Genomic DNA, 19,678 nt, shown 5'->3' with positions numbered 1-19,678 from the left:
ACCGTGAATGTCTTTGAAAAATGTTTTTTGTTTTTGTTTTTTTTTAAGTGGGGGAAAAGTCACGTTGTGATGGTGAGTGACAAAAAACAGGACACGAAATAGTTATTGCTACATAAAGTGATGTTTTTGAAGATGGCGCAGAAACAAAACTGGGAGAGATGCGTGGAAATAGTGAAATAGTGGAAGATATTGGATTTGGGTGCTGGAACGAAATACGCTGTTTTTATGTTTGCACTTTAGAGGGTTTTAAATATAATGAACGTGGTTTATTTTCGTAGTGGAAAACACTTCCGAATTGAAGCCACTACTATATCCAGGGCTATTTGGGGGTGGGAGACAAATTTCTGGGAAAGGAGATGCGAGGAAACTTCCCAAATATTTATGCAGGTCTTTGTAATTTGAAAACCTTCAGATATCTCAGAGTTGTCTTTCTTTCTTTCTTTTTTTTTTTTAAGATCTCATTCATTTTATTTTTAGAGAGGGAAGGGAGGGAGATATAGAGAGAGAAACATCAATGTGCAGTTGCTGGGGGTCATGGCCTGCAACCCAGGCGTGTACCCTGGCTGGGAATCGAACCTGCGACACTTTGGTTCGCAGCCCGCGCTCAATCCACTGAGCTACGCCAGCCAGGGCTTCTTTCTTTCTTTTTAACCTCATAAGGCACCCACTCATAGACGTGCATGGAGATGCGGCACCAGACCGCATTTTGCAGAATTTTAGCACAATATCTCAACCAGGATATTGACATTGACACAATCCATCTGTCTTATCCAGAGTTCCCATGTTGATGGGTATTCGTGTATGTATTTAGGTCGATTCAATTTTATCACATGTGTAAGTTTGATCTCTGAAGTCAAGACACCTACCCCTTAAACCACAAGAATCCTCCCTCGTTGGGCTTTTATAACCACACCCACTTCCTTCTTGCCCCGCCCCCCTCCCAGGTTCCTCACCACCTTGGCGACCACTAATCTGTTCTCCATTTCTAAAACTTTGTCATTCCAAAAATGTTAGGTAAATGGGATAATACAGTATGTAACCGATTGGAATTGACTTTTTGTCCTCAGAGTAATTCTCTGGAGGTTCACCTACGTTGTATCAATAATTTCTTTGTGTTGCTCTGGGTTTTCCATGGTGTGTTTAACCATTCACCGGCCGAAGCACTTCTGCGCTGTTTCCAGTTTAGGACTATCACCAATTAGACCGATACGAACGTTCCTCTATAGGTTTTCATGTGAATCTAAGGTTTCATTTTTCTGGAATGCCCCAAAGTACGGCTGTATGGTAATCACATGTTTAGTTTCGTATGCAAGAAACAGCCAACCTGTTCTGTAGCGTGTCTGTGCATTTTACATGCCCCCCCCCCAATGTCTGAGCGACCCCGTTTCTCCACATCTTTGCCAGCGTTTGTTTTTATTTTAGCCATTCTAATACGTGTGGGGTGGCATCGCACTGTGGTTCTAATGTGCACCATGGATACTTACACTGCACATTTTTCTCATTGTGCACACGTGCTCTCTCTCTTCGGTGTAGTGTCTGTTCACGTCTTTTTGCCCAGTTTCTAATGGTTCAGTTTTGAGAATTCTTTATATAGGTTAGATACTAGCCCTTTGTTGGGTATGTAGCTTGCAAATATTTTCTCCCATTCTGTAGCTTGTCTTTTAATTCTCTTTACATGGACTTCACAGAACAAAAGTTTGTATTTTGATTAGGTCCAATGTATCGATTTCTTTCTCTTTTTTTGGATAGTGCTTTTAGTGTCAAGTGCAAGAATTTCCTGTCTAGCCTTGGATCCCAACGACTTTCCCTTATGATCTTCTTGAAGTGTTAGAGTTTTATGTTCATGATTTATTTTTAGGTAATTTTTGCATAAGGTCATTTGCTTTGTTTTTTGCCTATGCATGACCAGCACCATTTGCTGAAAGGTGTCCTTCCTCCATTGAATTGCTTTTGATTCTTTGTCAAAATCAGTTGAGCAAACTCAACAATAACAGAAAATCCAGCTGGACAATGGGCAAAGGACTTGAATAAACATCTCTCCAAAGGAGATACACAAGTGGCCAATGAGCACATGAAAAGATGCTCGATATCACTCACCACTAAAATGCAATGAAAGTCACAATGAAATACCACTTCATGCCCATCAGGATGGTTGTTATCAAAAAGTGGAAACTAGCAAGTATTGGCCAGGATGCATGAAAATTGGTAGTTCTTCAAATTGCTAAATGGAATTACCATATGTCCAGCGATTTCCCCTCTGGGTATGTGCCAAAAGCGTGAAAGCAGGGACTCAAACACTTCTACACCAATGTTCACAGCAGCACTATTCACAATGGAGAAGAGGGGGAAACAACCCAAGTGTCCATCAATAGATGAATGGATAAACAAAATGTGGTCTATCCACATGGGGGAATATTATTTGGCCATAAATTCGGAGACAGGCTACAGCATGGATAAACCTTGAAAACATTATGCTAAGTGAAATATCCCAAACACAGAAGGACAAATATTGTATTATTCCACTTGTTAGGTCCATAGAACAGGAACATTCAGAGACAGAAAGTAGAATAGAGGTTGCCAGGGGCGAAGGAAACGGAAAACGGGAGTTACTGCTGAGGTCATGAGATCTCTGTTTGGGATGACGGGAAGGTTCTGGAGGCAGATGGTGACAATGGTTGTACAGCACGGTAAGTGTACTTAGTGCCACCAATTATACACTTAAAAAGGGCTAAGTGGTACATTTTGTTGTGCATATTTTATAATAAAATTTTAATGATTTTTAAAAAATATATTTTATTGATTATGCTATTACAGTTGTCCCATTTTCTCCCCTTCATTCCCCTCCACCCTACACACCCCCTCCTGCCCACATTCCCCCCCTTTAGTTCATGTCCATGGGTCGTACATATAAGCTCTTTAGCTTCTACATTTCCCATACTATTCTTACCCTCCCCCTGTCTATTTTCTACCTACCATCTATGCTACTTATTCTCTGTACCTTTTCCCGCTCTCTCCCCCTCCAACTGCCCTATTGATAAACCTCCATGTGATCTCTGTTTCTGTGGTTCTGTTCCTGTTCTAGTTGTTTGCTTAGTCTGTTTTTGTTTTAGGTGTGGTTGTTAATAACTGAGTTTGCTGTCATTTTACATGTTTTTTATCTTCTTTTTCTTAGATAAGTCCCCTTAATATTTCATATAATAAGGGCTTGGTGATGATGAACTCCTTTAACTTGACCTTATTTGAGAAGTGCTTCATCTGCCCTTCCATTCTAAATGAAAGCTTTGCTGGACAGAGCAATCTTGGATGTAGGTCCTTGCCTTTCATGACTTGGAATACTTCTTTCCAGCCCCTTCTTGTCTGTAAGTTCTCTTTTGAGAAATCAGCTGACAGCCTTATGGGAACTCCTTTGTAGGTAACTGTCTTCTTTTCTCTTCCTGCTTCTAAGATTCTCTCCTTATCTTTAATCTTGGGTAATGTAATTATGATGTGCCTTGGTGTGTTCCTCCTTGGCTCCAACTTCTTTGGGACTCTCTGAGCTTCCTGGACTTCCTGGAAGTCTATTTCTTTTGCCAGATTGGGAAAGTTCTCTTTTATTATTTGTTCAAATAACTTTTGCACTTGTTGCTCTTCCTCTTCTCCTTCTGGTACCGCTATAATTAGGATGTTGGAACATTTAAAGATGTCCTGGAGGTTCCTAAGCCTCTCCTCATTTTTTTGAATTCTTGTTTTTTCATTCTTTTCTAATTGGATGTTTCTTTCTTCCTTCTGGTCCACTCCATTGATTTGAGTCCCAGTTTCCTTCCCATCACTATTAGTTCCCTGTACATTTTCCTTTATTTCACTTAGTGTAGCCTTCATTTTTTCATCTAACTTACAACCCAATTCAACCAATTCTGTGAGCATCCTGATTACCAGTGTTTTGAACTGTGCATCTGATAGGTTAGCTACCTCTTCATTGCTTAGTTGCATTTTTTCTGGAGCTTTGATCTGTTCTTTCATTTGGGCCTTTTTTTTTTTTTTTTGTCTTGACACACCTGTTACACAATGAGGGGTGGAGCCTTAGTTGTTCACTGGGGCGGGGCAACCCAGTCATTGGGTTGTGATGCTGCATGCGGGGAATGGGTCTGAGAGGGAAGATGGTGCTTGCTCCTCTCTCTTCCGGATTTCAGTTACTTCCTCTGCTTCCCACAAGCAAATTGTACGCTTCTGGTGCTGATTCCTGGTGGGTGGGTTTGTGTACATTCTAGGAACCTGCAGGTCTCTCCAATGAACTCTCCTGTGAGGCTGGGAGTCTCTCCCAGCATCTCAACCCCCACAGGTGTTTTCAATCAGTAGTTTGAGGCCTTGTTTCCCCGGGCACCGGGATCCTGGGTTGCGTGGTCTGTCTCACTCCCCAGTTTTGCCTGGTTTATCTGCGCGTGAACATGGGACCACCTGGTCCACCAGCCACCTTGCGCGCCACTCTCCTCCACAATCAGCCACCTTTCTGGGTTCACCAGCCACCGCTTTGCCGAGAACCCCTCTGCCCCAGCAGCCCGTCTCCGCCCCTCCTGCAGGTCTGGGTGAGTGTGTCTTCTTTAACTCCTTGGTTGTCGGACTTCTATACTGTCCGATTTTCTGTCATTTCCAGGTTTTTTTTTGTTTGTTTTTAAATTGTTGTTGTCCTTCTTTTGGTTGTGCAAGGAGATGCAGTGTGTCTACCTACACCTCCATCTTGGCCAGAAGTCTAATGATTTTTAAAAATCTTCACCCAAGGATGATTCTTGATTTTAGAAGAGAGAGGGAGGAAGACAGAGAAACGTTGACTGGTTGCCTCCCATATGCACCCTGACCAGGGATCAAACCCACTACCTAGGTACATTCCCGGACCAGGGATTGAACCTGCACAGGATGACACTCCAACAAACTGAGCCACCCAGACAGGGCTACAAGACAATTTTTTTAAAAATCCTCACCCAACGACATGTTTCCACTGAGGAGAGAGGAAGGGGTAGTGGTGGGAAGGGGAAAAAAGAGAGAGACAGACAGAGAGAGAGAGACATTGATTGTTTGCCTCCTGTATGTGCCCCAATAGGAGACTGAACCCAGAACCTAGGCAAGGCATGTGCCCTGACCAGGAATCGAACCAGCAAATTTTGGTGCACAGAATGACACTAACCAACTGAGCCACACAGCCAAGGCTACAATAAATTTTTTTAAATATTTCCGGTATCTGTGTTTCTTTTTCTTTTCCTTTTTTTTTAAGATTTTATTTTATTTTTTAGAGAGGGAAGGGAGGGAGAAAGACAGAGAGAGAGAAACATCAATGTGCAGTTGCTGGGGGCTGTGGCCTACAACCCAGGCATGTACCTTGACTGGGAATCGAACCTGCGACACTATGGTTCGCAGCCCGTGCTCAATCCACTGAGCTACGCCAGCCAGGATAAAATTTTTTTAAAATTAGTTGAACATATTCATGTGGGTCTAATTGCTCTTTTTTTATAATTCCCAAATTAGGTCCTTTCCACATTTCAACGGAGCTCCAACTTTAAAGTGGGACCTATATCCACACGTTTAAAGATATGGTCACCAAATAGATTTCCCTTCACCAAAATTACACTCATATTCTCTCCTTGCAAAAAAAAATGTAAATATAAGCAGCTAGTGATCCTGCTTTTAGTATGAGAAGCAAAATTGCAGTCAACTCCATCCCAAGTACAAATACCTGTGTTTTAACTCTGTGACATTAGTCAAGTTATAAACCTCACCTTTCTTCTTAAAACAGCAACAGTACCCTTATTATCATTATTCTCAAGTAGGTTATGAAAGGGCTTTGTAAACTGGAATGCTCTTTAGCTGTCATGCTCTATTATAGATTTAGCTGTTTTGCCTCAGAATGGAAGTAAGCTTTGTGGCACCTTAAAAAAGGCTCCAGGTGGCTCTCCTCCTCTCAGGGCTCTGGGCTTGTGGGCCTCAGCTTTGCAGGCTCCAAGTAGAATTCGGTCATCGTGCCAGGAGTGTCTCTTGGGGCTAGACCTGTGTCGGTCGTGGTATTAAGCGATTGGCACTAAGCCACCAGTCTACTTTAGGGGATTGTGACCCATATATCCAGAGTCTCGCCCTTCCAGGAATCAGACACCGAAGAAGCCAAGAGTCATCAGAAAAATACTGTGGGTATGGATTTGGAGCAAACAGGGGCAAACTTCCTTGAGATACTCCATCCCCACCCCCCTAGGGTTAATTAAGCCTTATTCAATACTTCTCTTCACAGTGGGGAGCTCTCACATAGATTAAAATTGTTCATTTTTTCCAGGTTGGAGTGCCTTCTGGGTGGAAGGTGATGGTTATACACTCAGTCTAGCTCTTCCACTCACCCCGGATTTGGGCTTCTCTTGGCCACCAGCCTCTCCTGTTATCCCCCCGTAGAGTTTGTGCTCCAGCCTGATACCGCTTTGGCTACAGTCACGTCTTATTTCACCCGTGGAGCTGCTTTGTCTAGGAAGTGTTTGTATATATGGTGGTCACATTCATCATAGGCTGACTTCAGGAGAAAACTCAATGTTCTTCCAAGGTCTGTGAGTCCTTAGCTCCACGGGACCTCTCTGATGGATGAGCCCTGTTCTGGCTGCCCCCACGCCCTCAGCACAACGCATGGGTACTACAGTTCCCATCTCCCCACACATGTTCTCAATGTCACCCTTAGTTCCTATCACTGTGTTTCAAGACACATGGATCAAAGTCAACTGGTCTCAGTGACTATCGGTTTCCTCCTGTCGATTAGGCCCCCAATCCCTGTGTGCTCCCTAGTTTTTAGCTCGCCTCCACCACAGTGAAGACCATTTGTAGACGGGAACCCCAGCCTCCTCCTCCTAAAGGCCAACACATATACTGGCGGAGGGGTTTCAGATATGAACGCTGTGCGGATACAGTAGCTACGGCATATTGGGAAAAAATACCGGACTTGGGACCCGGATGGGGAGTGTGTGTGCACTTGGCGGAGGCCCGAGATGAAGGAAGAGAGTGAGCGTTCTGTGAACAGGGAGGACTCCGGGTACCTGCCTCCCCTTCCGGCACGTGGTCCCTCCACGTGACCAAGGGTCTCGAGTTCTGCATTTGTGCTCCAGCTCTGTTGCTTTTCCATCGTACGGCCTTGGATAGCTCAGAGCTTTCCTCTTTGAAAAAGTCAGGATAACGCGTCCTTCAGAGTTTTTGTGGGGAATAAAGGGAAAAGAGTATTAAAGCATTTTTTATATAGCAAAGCAGTGTGCATCAGTCAAATACTATCACAGGGGAACACGGATTGTGTTTTAAACTCAACTACGGTGAAACTGGCCAATAGGCACAGTTCACTGTGGCCTAGAAGAATGTTAAAAAGCGTTGTCAAAAGCAGAACTTGGGTTCTACTTTTAACTGAAGGAGTGCACTGAGCTCACCGGGAGTGGAGGGGACATTCAGGGAAGAGGCAGAGCAGAGGCAGAGGTGCTGGGTGGTGGCCCCAGTGGCACCGCTGGCGCTCGGCGGCAGGACAGGAGGTGAAGGGCCCAGGTTTGAAGTGATGGCAACGAGGAGAGGAAAATGACACACCTGTGTGTCAAGAGGCTTTGCTTAGGAGAGACTGGGGGGACTTGGTGATGGTTTACTAGTGGCCCAGACAGGAGGAGGCGAAGATGCTTTCGCGTCCATGCCCAGAGAGATGGTGGGAGACAGCACGTCACCAGCAGGCATGGGCCAGCGAGGCAGGGGACAGGGGGGAAGACACCAAGTGTGGACGTAGACAAGCTGACCTCAGCGACAGGGCTCCCGCTGGAAGGTGGGGTGGCATTGCCACCTCACACTGCAAAGCATCAGTCACTCTGCAACACTTCAGTTACGCCGGGGACAGGGACAGACCTGACACCAGCATTGTAAGAAGCTCAAATACTTGAGAAGACCTACTTCCTCTTCTTACACTCCTCTGAGGGGCGCACATGGACGCTGGCCCCACTCGAGAACCATTCACCACTTCCGACTTTAGAAGGCTTTCCAGCCTGCGTCTTGCTAGAAGCCAGTTCTTCTGCCTCATTTCAGTGACGCAGGGGAAAGCGGGCTTTCTGTAAGAATAAAGCTGGGATGCAGGCTGCCGCTGGGTCTCCCACGAGCTTGCATCAGCTGCATCACTCACTGAGAAAGCAGCAGTCCGGGCAAGGCTGGGGCTCATCCAGTCTCCTTTCTCCAAGTTCCCTGTTCTGTTTGAAGGGCTTTGAACAGGACCAAGTGTATAAATAACCGGCAGTTCCACTGTATGACACGTGAGAACTACGGAACACCGTATGTTCATTCAGCTTTGTGCCGGCCTGGCAGGTGCGTTGCCACAGGCTGCGGGTTTACGTGAGCCTTGGTCCTCAACCTCAAGCTCCCATAGCATTTCAGCTGAGGCTGGAGGTGTGGCCCACACCTAACCCTCTGCTCCAAAGTTCTGACTGACGCAGAGGTGGGGGTACTCGGGGGTTTATGTAAGTGTGGAATTAGATTCTACCTCTGCTTACCAGGGGTCGCTGCGGTTCATTAACTACACATACATAAGTTCTTCTGGGACGGCAGGAGGCGGATGTGAAAAAACATCTACTTTTTCTAATTAATTCAACAAAGATTTACTGAATGCCTACATGAGCCAGGCACTGAGCCAGATGCTTCAGATGAGAAAGATTGCCGAGCCCCCAAAAAGACTAGGGGAGAGGGGCATGGAAGCAATTCCATAGTAGTACTTCAGTAGCCTGGGACAGTAAGCCAAGGAATCGAACTCTCGGTGAAAAATCAGCACACCATCTCAAAGTAGGGTATTGTTGCCTCAGGAATACCCTTTTTTTATTAATCCTCACCCAAGGACACTTTCTGATTGCTTAGAGAGGAAGAGAAACATCCATGTGAGAGAGAAGCATCAATAGGTTGCCTCCTGCACCCACCTGGACTGGGGACCAGACCCAGAATCCTTCAGTTACAGGACGATACTTCAACCCACTGAGCCACACGGGCCAGGGCCTCAGGGATACCTTTTGACTCCAACCGGGAATTAGGGGCCCCAGCCAGCTGTCCCTGCTGTATCCCGTACCTGCGATTCATGCTTTTGGTAACCACCTACTTAACGCCAGTCTTCCGGGCTAGACTAAGTTGAAAGGGCGGGGCCCACGTACCCCCTGGGCTGTTCCATTCCCAAGCTGAACAGTTCACATGGTGAGGATTTGCTGAATTGACTAATGCATCAGGTGCTGTGCCCTTCACCTTCACCCTTGCACTTCATCTTCCTAGCAACGCCAGGCCACGGATACTGTCGCCATCTCGCAGGTGAGGAAACTATGGCAGCTCGGCCAGCAGGTGGCAGAGCTAGGAACCCGGGTCCCATTCAATAATAATAAAAAGCAGGAGCACCTGCACCTCAGCTACTTTTATGAACTTCCTTGACCTGACGCCAGGCTACTCGCCCGCCCTCCTTCCGGCGAGCAGCCCACTCACGTTGTCGACCCCGTGACGGGTGCTGCCGTTGACACCCCACTCCTGCTTTTCTCTCTGTCCTCTGTCTAGATCAACTTCTCGCAAACTGGTATTTATTTTCACAAAATCAATATACTCATGAAAAAGGCGGTGTTCTGAAGCTTGCTCCCGAATTAGTTCTTCTACAGAAGGCTTATCCTTTCTGCAGTAACTGTTAGGGCTGCCTACAAGCATCTCCTCTAGTGTCTATTGGAAGCCGGCCAAAGTTCCTAAGGAACGGCTTATAAATCACTTTCTCGGTGACTCACGGAACAGTCTATAACATAAACAGGGTCATGGACATGACCTAGAGCAACCTCTCAGTTCACAGATAGGAAGAGGCTGAGAAAACCTGATCTGGTCCAGGTTAAACAATCACTGGAGAGCCAAAACCGTGCTGTTGCCCCTTTCTAATTTCATTTATGATATAAACAAAATGAATGCAGCCTCCCCAGCATGACTTGCACAAAGCCCAACGTTCCAGGTCTCTAACACCTGTCGGCATCCACCCCTTGAGTGCACAGGCTCCTGTCCCAAACCCACAACCTTCTCTGGCGATGGGACCTTGAATCAGTGGCTTGAACTGCTCACACCTCGGTCTCCTCCTCTGTGACATGCGATCATAGCTCCTGACGCTTAGGGCTGTGAGGAAACCCAGACGACGCTGTCCTGGGAAGTGCACAGTACAGCAGTGGGCCGCACACAGGAAATGCGCAGGGAACGTCAGCCGCTGTTCCTGTTCGGGACACGCTCTCCAACCCAGGCTCCTCCCAAGGGGCCAACACGTTCTTTCTCTTTTCTGGGAACTTGACTGTTATGCCACTCTGAGGAAGGATTTCTTTTTCCAAATGGAAATAAATACAAGACATCCGATGTGTTCATTTACTTTAATAGCAACTGACCATGTTATAACCATGGAATGTGAAGTCGGGTTAGAAAGGAGATCTCCCCGGGCGCAACCAACTTCCCGCAGTGCACAGCAGTTTGCGTGTGACGTCTGACCACTTCCACCACAGCGAAGTTGTTTAGTTTCACATTTAGGATGCTTCCAGGGAAAGATACACATACTGCACGCATTTAAAAAATTGTTTTTCATCATCTTTGCATTAGCACTTAAAATACCTACTTCTACTTCAAGGTGGCATTTAAAAATTATTGTCATGTAACAGCAGCAAAAATATAATCCTGCGATTACAAAGTAGCTACGTTAGATCCAGAATTATCTTATGTTCACAGGTGTAACTCTAAAATAAATACTACCCTCTAGCAGCTGTTATCAGCATTTTAGGTTTGGTTTACACGCACACACAGAGGGTCAGTCGTGGGGAGGTTAGTAACGTTCTGAGCTATGCGCCGTTCTGAACGGGCGAAGAGCCAGCCCGCCCTACAAACAGACAGAAGTACTTCCCCGGCCCACAAGGCAGGCAGAAAGGAAAACCGGGGCAAGGAGGGTTCCCACACAACATCGAAAGCAGGTGACATTCGCAGCAACCGGGAGTACCTCGCGGTCGGCAGGATGTCTGCGTTAGAACTAATTTCACCAAAAGAGATGAACAAGGTGGACACTGGACTACTATCGGGTGCGTTTGAAAGTGGCACGCTTCTCACGTGCTGATCTGACTCCTCTGAACGACCCAGTTAGCGAACTAGTCACTAGTGATCTAGGCACCCGGCAAACCAGCCCTGCGAGAAAGGAAGCCAGTATTCAAATTACCATGTTACTGCTGTCTGACCCAGTCAAACCATTTATTTCCAAGATAAATACAGAACCTCAATGTGAGATCTCTAACCACGGCAACCACCACCACCACCACCACCACGACCGTGACCGCAGCTCTCCTTCTAGGGTTTCGGTTTCGCCCAGAATTCCTTGTACAGGGAATAGGCCATACCTAAAGAAAAAGAATGCTGGTTAGGCATTTAAATATTTTTTTCAATGTTAAGAAAATTAAAAACAGTTCATAAAATAGCTAAAAGCAGCACCTTTGCTGCCATGCAATCTTTACAAGGGGAACCAGACCGGGGGCTGCTGACACTCTTGCTTCCATAAACAATTTCTGTTTCTACAACTATTTTTAGTTTCCCAAGTAGTTTAAGGCCAGTATGACCAGCTCAGACTATTCAATATTTTTTACCTGGCAACTTTAAAAGCTGTCATTCTTCCTACCTAATACCAGATGGAGTCAACGAATCATAAAGCCAATAAAAGCATGTAATACCTACATTTAAAAGATCTTTTCCACCTCCAACTCAATAAAACAGCAATCATGTGTGTCTCTCCCACGTAACGGACCTTCCTCACTGGCATGTCTAGCCCCTCCAGTGAAATTATAAACTCAGTGAAGGACAGGATTATCTTTTCTTTCTTTCTTTCAAACCTTAGGAAGATATACCCGGTGGGACAAAAGAAAGGTTACAGTTGTTCTTATACAAAATAATTCAATAATAAATGATAATACAAGAATAAACTGTGTTTTGCGAACTCACAACTGTAAACCCTACTTTTGTCCCACCCTGTATCACAGATAGTAAAATGATGTCACTACTTGAACTACTGTTTACCAATTCACGTCTCCATAAAAATAAACATGATATTTGGGTATTGCCTCAAAATTAGCTTTAACAAAACAAAAAAAGGAAAAGAAAAAAAAATTAGCTTCAAGCATCTACACTGTTCCAGTAACAAAGAAGCCCGCCAGCAGGCAGCACAAACGAGTTTGAAACTTCCCACAGGAACCCACCGAGAGTCATGGCGCCCACGACGAAGCCTTGGGCTGCCACGCGCATGTGGATCAGGTGGACGGACATTTTCGTGTCCCCCCTGCTCTTCAGTCTATACAATCCGTAGGCGACAATCGCTGCAAACCCCGCCATGCCTGAGAAAGAGCCACAGTTATGTCAGACACAGTGCGGCAGTGTTGGGAACTGCCCTGCCTGGTTTCAGGAGCTGTAACCAGCCCCCCCTCCCCCCATGGCTAAGGCTGAGTGAGTGAGTGAGCTTGGGGCCATAAGCCACTAAAGAGACAAAGCTTATCTCTGGGGCAGGGGGGCCACCTCTGTTTCTTTTACTTCATCCATGACTGGCCCCCAATGCCTGGTTGGTTAGCCAATGACAGGCAAGATTCCCCAAAGGTGAATGGCCTAAGACAGACATGATCACAGGGAGGCCCCGGGGAAGGACTTGGGGAGCCAAAGAAAAAGGGGGTGATGGACCCTGGCCCTGTGGCTTTGACATAGCCTGAGTCCTCATTCTGTCTTCAAGAAGTCTCCGAATCTCTTGGCTGCCTTACTTCCCCTGCCTGACTTAAGCCTGAAACAATGACAGAGGGTGGTGCAGCCCTGTGCTGGAAAGGGGGGTTCCCCGGGCAATCAGGCCTAAGAAAGGATGTGTAAAATCCTGTGAAATCTGCTTTGTTTAGAATGCTCTCAATTATATGATAAGGGTCTAAGCAAGAAGTGAATTTGTTCTTCAAAGTTTTGTAGCTCTTTAGCTATCTGACCCTGACTCAGAATAGGCCCTCAGAGTTCTTTGTATGCTATCTATTGCTTGATCCTTACTGCCTGACAATGATTAATGAGCTTTACCTGTATTCCTGTGCAAAACGAATCCAATAAAAGCCCATGGAGGAAAAGGTTCCTGGCCCTTCTCCTTTGAGAGATCGGCCACCTTTCCTCCCCAGGCAGATCATGTCTTGGCAGACTTATTCTCATCCATGGTGGCCCGTGTTGGGGGGTGGGGAGGGGCGGCCCACCGGGGAGGGGACCAAGATGATCTTACCGTCAATCAATGTACTTGCTACTGTTTTTATAAACATGCTTTAAGAAACCATTAATTAGCTAACGCACACACCGTGTTTTTAATCTCCCCGGGGACCCAAATCTCCCCCAGGACCAAAAATCCGAAGATGGTAGCAAAAACTAGCAGATTCAGGAAGCTGTAATTTTCAAAATGTGGGTCTGTGAGGCCGGCAGATAAACTGCTCCAGGAGCCAGGGAACTCCTCCTTCCGGTGCTGCTTCCCCTCTGACGGGAATCAATTAATACAACAGAGGCTGTAATACACCGTAACTGTGGGTGGAACAGCTTTTAAAAAAGTCTGTTGAGTCCTTCTAGCAAATCGCTGAGATTAGTAAGGGTGGTCTTGGGATCCCCCAACACTTCACTGAGATAAGAGTTAATAAAACAAGAAGTCAACTACACAGAGAATTTTTATAATGAGAGCTATATCATGTCCATCTCAGCACATCTGAATCACATATAAAAAACCTGAAAATAATGCTTATGGATGAGCTCAATGAATGAGCCGATCACACTTTGATCGTTACAGTATACAAACTGATTATTAGAATTCTAGGTCAAACTTACCAACAGGGACAAATGGTGCCTCCTTAGCTTTTCGGATAAATTTAGATCCCTGACCTTCATCGTATGAAGAAAGAGAAACATCTGTGTTGGATGACATACTGATTGGAGAATCTTCCTGAAAGAGAATTTCCATGAGGTTCTGCAATTAAAAACAACTAGGACATTAAATGGCTGGATGTATTTAAAATAATCCTAGTTTCCATAAATACCTGGGATATGCTACTCACGAACTGTAAAAACTATCTTTAGGGATCAACTGTATTTTCGCCCCACAGCCACTCGTAGGGAGGGCCACACGCACTTACGCCCATTGTCCTCATGCTCCTCCGCACCACCGGTTCCTTTTTAGCTCGACTTTGCTAGTAACAGTGAATTTTAAATTTTTGTCAATTAAAATAGTAGCTATTAATTTCCTATCTTTTTTTAAAAGATTTTATGTATTTATTTTTAGAGAGGGAAGGGAGGGAGAAAGAGAGAGAGAGAGAGAAACATCAATGTGCGGTTGCTGGGGGCCGTGGCCTGCAACCCAGGCATGTGCCCTGACTGGGAATCGAACCTGTGACACTTTGGTTCGCAGCCCACGCTCAATCCACTGAGCTACGCCAGCCAGGGCTCTAATTTCCTATCTTCATCTTTTATTTTTTCTTCATACTTGATCATGCTCCTTCTTACCGCTTCCACGTCATGTTGAAAATCCTACTAAGTGGCTTCCTACACTCTTAAGTGTGGTTGAGGAGTGCAGTCTTTATTGCTTTAAACTTACAACTGACTGACTCACCCCCACACGCTGCCTGGATCCAGTTCTCACCTCTGCAGAGTGACGCTCCTGTAGGGGCTGCAAATGTGTCACTTTAAACCTAACTCACGTTCAACTGCACTGATACACAGCCTTTCAGTTTTTTATGACTGAGGGTCATCACTTTCAATGTCGCTGCAGCAGAAAAATCAAACTACTCTCAGGGTCCTCTTAAATAAAAGAACATCTCCTAAGCTTTAGTTCTGTCTTCCTTTACATACTTTATATTTCCTGGGTTTCCCTCTTAAAATTCTGTACTTTCTATTAGAGTATTATTCTTTTAAATGGTATCAAAAAAGGCAAGACACTAGCCTGGTCATTATATGGATAAGGGGGCATTAAAAAAAAAAAAGATTCATCTGCATTCTCGCCAGGACCAAGGGCGCCCCTCGCCCACTTCCGCCACGTTCCTTTACAGGGGAAGCTGTCGGGCGTTTCATCACAACGAGGTGACGACAAACCCGGTTTCACCTCCGCCACAGTAACCAGACAGTTCCTTCTTCACGGAGCAGATCGGAACTGCCTATGAACTCCGCCCACAGATAAAGTACGGGAGTCAAACACAGCACGTCAGTCCGCGCCCGAGCCTCTGGTTGGCATCAACTGCAGTGAAGCCAGAGTCGGCCGCCCACCCCACCACCCGTGTAAAATCCCACCTTCGCCTCTGGGCTTTTCACGTGCATCGTACTCCCTTCTGTAACAATAGCTCTCATTAACACTTGGCAATTCAAACCCTGTTAGCGGTGGGCTAAGGCCCTCAAAGAAAACCCAACTCTAGAGGAGAGGTTTGCTACTTAAGTTTGACAAGTCATCCCTCAAGCCCCCATCTCCACTGGCAAGAGCTGATGATTCTGTCCTCCGACCCAGAAGACAGGCTTAAAACCCAGAGGAGTTCAACAGCCCCACAGAGCTCTACACAAAGAAACTCAGATTAGAACTACACTCTCTTTTTGTGCTCCATTACCTGCTAACTGAACAAACCCCTACTTACTAAGCTTTTATTACAGGGCAGGGCGAAAGGAGGTTTACAGTTGTTCGTGAGGAAAATAATACTATAATCAATAAACAATAACACAAGAATCCGCTCTGTACTCACGTACTCACAACTGTAACCACCTTTCGCCCAGCCCTGTATATACAAGGTTCAAAGAGCTCAAAGTTCAGGACACTCACTGCGCTATCTGAAGAGGTAACGCAAAAACACAGACATAATCAGTGGTTCAAAATTAGTTGTTTTTTTTTTTTAAAAAGGGGCATGAGTGTGATTAGTTAGTTGCCAACAGCATAACAGAGACAGTGAGAACTAAATTAAGAGTGTGATATCTTTGAGTTCAAGTATGTTTGGGAAGTTTCACAGAGAAATGTTTGAGCATGGCCTTCAAGAAACTACATAAATGGACTAGACAGAAATGAAACACCACATTTTAGGCTAGTATATGCTCCTTAGTTGCCTTCATAACTAACCATCAACTTCTCAATGGGCATGACTTTTATCATAGACTCTCCTTCCAGCTCCCTTGCACAACCCGTTTTGATCGCATTAAACGTCTCACAGATGATCTCTACGCCTCCTCCGAGTCTCCAAATCTCTGCACAAGCTGATTCCTCTCACGCTTTTCCGTCCCATCTCTTGCATACACTCTCTTTCCGGGCCACCTCCTCCCGCTTCTCAGGTTATGCTAACTGACCTCTAGAAAGTCTTCTTTGATTCTCTACGCTTGTGAAAAATGTCTTGGTTATGCGGTCCCTGGGATGCTGTTTTCTCTACCAAAAGGCTTGTAACTGCCTGTTGCTCTCGCTAGAAGAACCCTTGAGGTCAGGAGGCTGCACCCGCCCCGCTCCATCCATCTCCCCTGCCGGCACAATGCTCTGCATACAGTAAGTACACCACAAAGTGTTGAATGCATTTAAAAGCAGTAGTTTTCAACAGTTAAAAATTATTCTAAGGTAACTTATTCAGGAATATTTAGTGAAAAATAACAATTATATACACTTGTAGAGTTTAACCAGTAAGAAAAATGCCAAACTGTATATACCTAAGTGCTCCGTTGTTTTTTATTTCTTATATTCATTCTATCTATGAAAGAAAAAATGAGAACCAGAGTAGGTCTTAGATTCTTGCAACCACGAGACAAAACTGTTACACACCATGATCCACTTTTAAAATCTAGCACCTTCCTTTGCAGATATGAAAGCATTTTCTTCCTTTGCCATAATTATTCCTCAACTGAGAAGCCACTTGGGAGTTGTCTTTAAAAGCCAGAAAGGAGGTAGTTCCCCCCTACACTCTCACATCTGGATCACTGTAATTGTCCAACCGGCAACTGAGCAAAATCTCCCCGCCCCCGCACCAGGAAGGCAGGCACTGGCTGTCTCTGTCCTGCGTATGGAGAGAGTAGAAGAAACTCCACTGATTTCATTCCTCGAAATCTGTGAAATCTGTATGGGTAGGACATTTGATCCAGCTTTCAGAAAGCAGTCCCTGGGGTAAGAATCAGGATGTGGGGGGGACCATGTGGTCATCATTTCCTTTAAGGGACTGATGATAATCTGTCTCTGATCCAGAACACTTCGTGTGAACATTTCAGTGTAATATCAATAAAGAGTGTTAAAAACGCAACATTGAAATCATATGACATTTTACACGTTATAAATTCTAACCCTGTTATATTTATAACACGGCCTGAATATGAGATTTTGATCATTCTTTCTAATCACAACCTAGAAACTTCCCAAGTATCATGATTTACAGCATCCTAAATGGAAAATGGTTAACTTTTAAACTACCAGGATCAGTAACTACAAGTCATATAATTTGAGAACAACAACTCATGGTTAATTCTTGCTAATAGCTTTATTTTACAGAAGGGAAAGGATTAGAAAGGGTGATGCCAACTGCTCACAGCAGGGGGAATACATTTCTGGCGTGGCCGGACTAGAACTGAGCTCCCCTGACACACAGCGCAGGGTGCTTTTGACTGACAACCTATCGCCAAGCCATTGATCTTATTATGATGCCCATACATTTTTTATCTGAAAAATATGAAAATCCATTCCTTTACAGAAGCCACATCTCCATCTTTGAATTGTAAAAGATAGGTTAAGCCATGCCTAAGAGTCAATGGAACCTCCTTCCCCAGGGACTTAACCTAACAATTTCAAGCGTGATTTGAAAAGATTTTTTTCCCACTAGCACCACTTCCAGATTTCCCTTTGATCCTCTTCTCACCCACACACAGCAATGAACCCGGATTCCTGTTAGAAAGTTGAACAGGTGCATAAAGAGGCACCAGTAACCAGACATTCAAAGCCAGAATAAAAACCACAAACTATTCTGCCCACTGAGTAAGGTACGACGACTGACGACCTTTCCAAATGCACAGGGGCCTGGCAGAGGCTTAAGGGGAGAGGAGCTGCCCAGCATCAGGTGATGCAAGGGACCGAAGGATCTTCATTGTGTCACTTGGCTCTCAGGAACTATGATCCAACCACAGCGATCTCAAATTTTCATTTTTGCATCCGTCACTGCTGGTTTAAAAATGGCTGCCAAGGCTCCACCCCTAAGATTCAGACTCAGCCAGTGTGCGGCAGGGACCCTGGAGCGTGCATTAGCAGAAGCACCCCCCCCCCCCCTTCCCGAGCGATTCTGGTGTGTACTGAAGGTGGGAGAGGCCCTGGTACATACGACTCAAACATGTTTGTCCCGCTGGGGCCTGGTACTTCAATCCGTCACACCTTTTCACCCAGACCGGTCCTGCTGGAAAGTGCCTCTGGTAGGGATTCCCCTGAAGAGCTGCTTCCCACACCCGGAATAAAAAGAGGGGGCCAGGAACACTGCTGAATCATTTCGGCTGCTGCCACTCCAAAGCCCAGGCAGTGTTTTATAATCGCTAGCCGGAAAAGACTTAAATTCCATCACAGATGCTTTAGACTGGGTCCGGAGCCTTCTCAATTTCCTACGGCAGGAGGGTCGCCGAGGGTGGGCGGAAACGGAGAGAAGAGGAAGCGAGGGCTGGAAGGTCCTGTGGATTTCAGCCCTCCTCCCAACCCTTCCACCTTCTTCCCCTCTCCTTCCTGTGACCTTGCCCGGACTTCAAGGACGGAGCGCTCGCCCTCCCACTCGCTCGATTCTGCTCCCAAGGCTCGGGGCTCCGGGGCTCCCACTTCGGGTCACTCATTCCTGTCCCACCCGTGAGTCTGTTTTTCCAGCCACGATTCACTGCACAAGCGTTCGCCTCATCTCCGCGCTGGCTCCATATCCCCTCACCCAACAGGGAGTCAGGCCCTGTCTCTGTACCCCCAACCTTCGGGAATCACGAAGTCTGGCCTGAGCCCCGTCCCTATACCTCGCCCCCTTCACTCCAGGCCTCGCTCCATTCCCAGCCTCGCGGCCCCCAGCCTTCCCAAGGTGCTCCCGGCCAAGCCAAGCGTGACCCCACTTACTCCCGCCCCACATTCGGACGTCCCGCGTCCCCAAATGCCCCTTCACAGTTCACTTACCAAGAACAGGACCTCTCAAATACCAAACCGCTTCCGACCCCGCGCGCGCGCCGTCGGATGTGCCTCTCCCCATCCCACCCCCAGCCTGCTCCAGCCAATCAGAAGGCTGATCTCCTTGGTGGGTGGGTGCCTACGTGTGCGCGGTGGGTGGAGCTGGCCGGAGCGGGTCGTGGATTGGATGGGGCGACGTGCCGGGACTCGGAGTTCCGGACTCTCGCGTGGCGATAGTGTCGGAGGGGAGCGCTTCTGAAAGTGTGGGGTTTGTGGGAGGGCGCCCGAGAGGCTCTGGCTCCTGGCCCCGCGGGACCTCAGGTTTCTCTCGACCTTTCTCCCTCTGGCAGGGTGGCGAGCAGTGCGAACGCCGTCTGTCGAGCGCGGGCAGGACGGGCCTGGAGATGCAGCATTTCCACCGCCGCCAGTCCTTAGGAGGCTGCGGGTGAAGTTGCTGCACTGTCTTGGCCTCGGGCGCGGAAGGCGGTGGGAGCGGTCGATCTTTTCCTCTCTCCTGGCGAATATCCGTCACGAACGCGC

General features: G+C 46.5%; 1 protein-coding gene across 2 annotated transcripts; it reads right to left on the bottom strand.

Annotated features, from left to right (window-relative positions):
* Window positions 1–10,357: 10,357 nt before the first annotated feature.
* HIGD1A (HIG1 hypoxia inducible domain family member 1A) lies at window positions 10,358–19,235 on the bottom strand. Of its 2 annotated transcripts, none has more exons than XM_028518606.2 (4): window positions 19,148–19,235; window positions 13,852–13,966; window positions 12,228–12,362; window positions 10,358–11,378 (listed from the first exon to the last, which is right to left on the bottom strand). In XM_028518606.2, exons 2-4 carry the CDS (start codon window positions 13,946–13,948, stop codon window positions 11,329–11,331), a joined length of 282 nt encoding a protein of 93 aa, XP_028374407.1. In that variant the 5' UTR covers window positions 13,949–13,966; window positions 19,148–19,235; the 3' UTR covers window positions 10,358–11,328. The 2 variants fall into 2 exon arrangements, with proteins under 2 accessions (XP_028374407.1, XP_035886352.1); XM_036030459.1 differs by lacking the exon at window positions 19,148–19,235 and adding an exon at window positions 18,837–18,954.
* Window positions 19,236–19,678: the final 443 nt, after the last annotated feature.

The sequence above is a fragment of the Phyllostomus discolor genome, chromosome 7, assembly GCF_004126475.2.
Source record: "Phyllostomus discolor isolate MPI-MPIP mPhyDis1 chromosome 7, mPhyDis1.pri.v3, whole genome shotgun sequence".
Taxonomy (NCBI): Eukaryota; Metazoa; Chordata; class Mammalia; order Chiroptera; family Phyllostomidae; genus Phyllostomus; species Phyllostomus discolor.
Note: the sequence above shows the minus strand (reverse complement) of the source record. Positions and strands in the feature narration are given on the sequence as shown.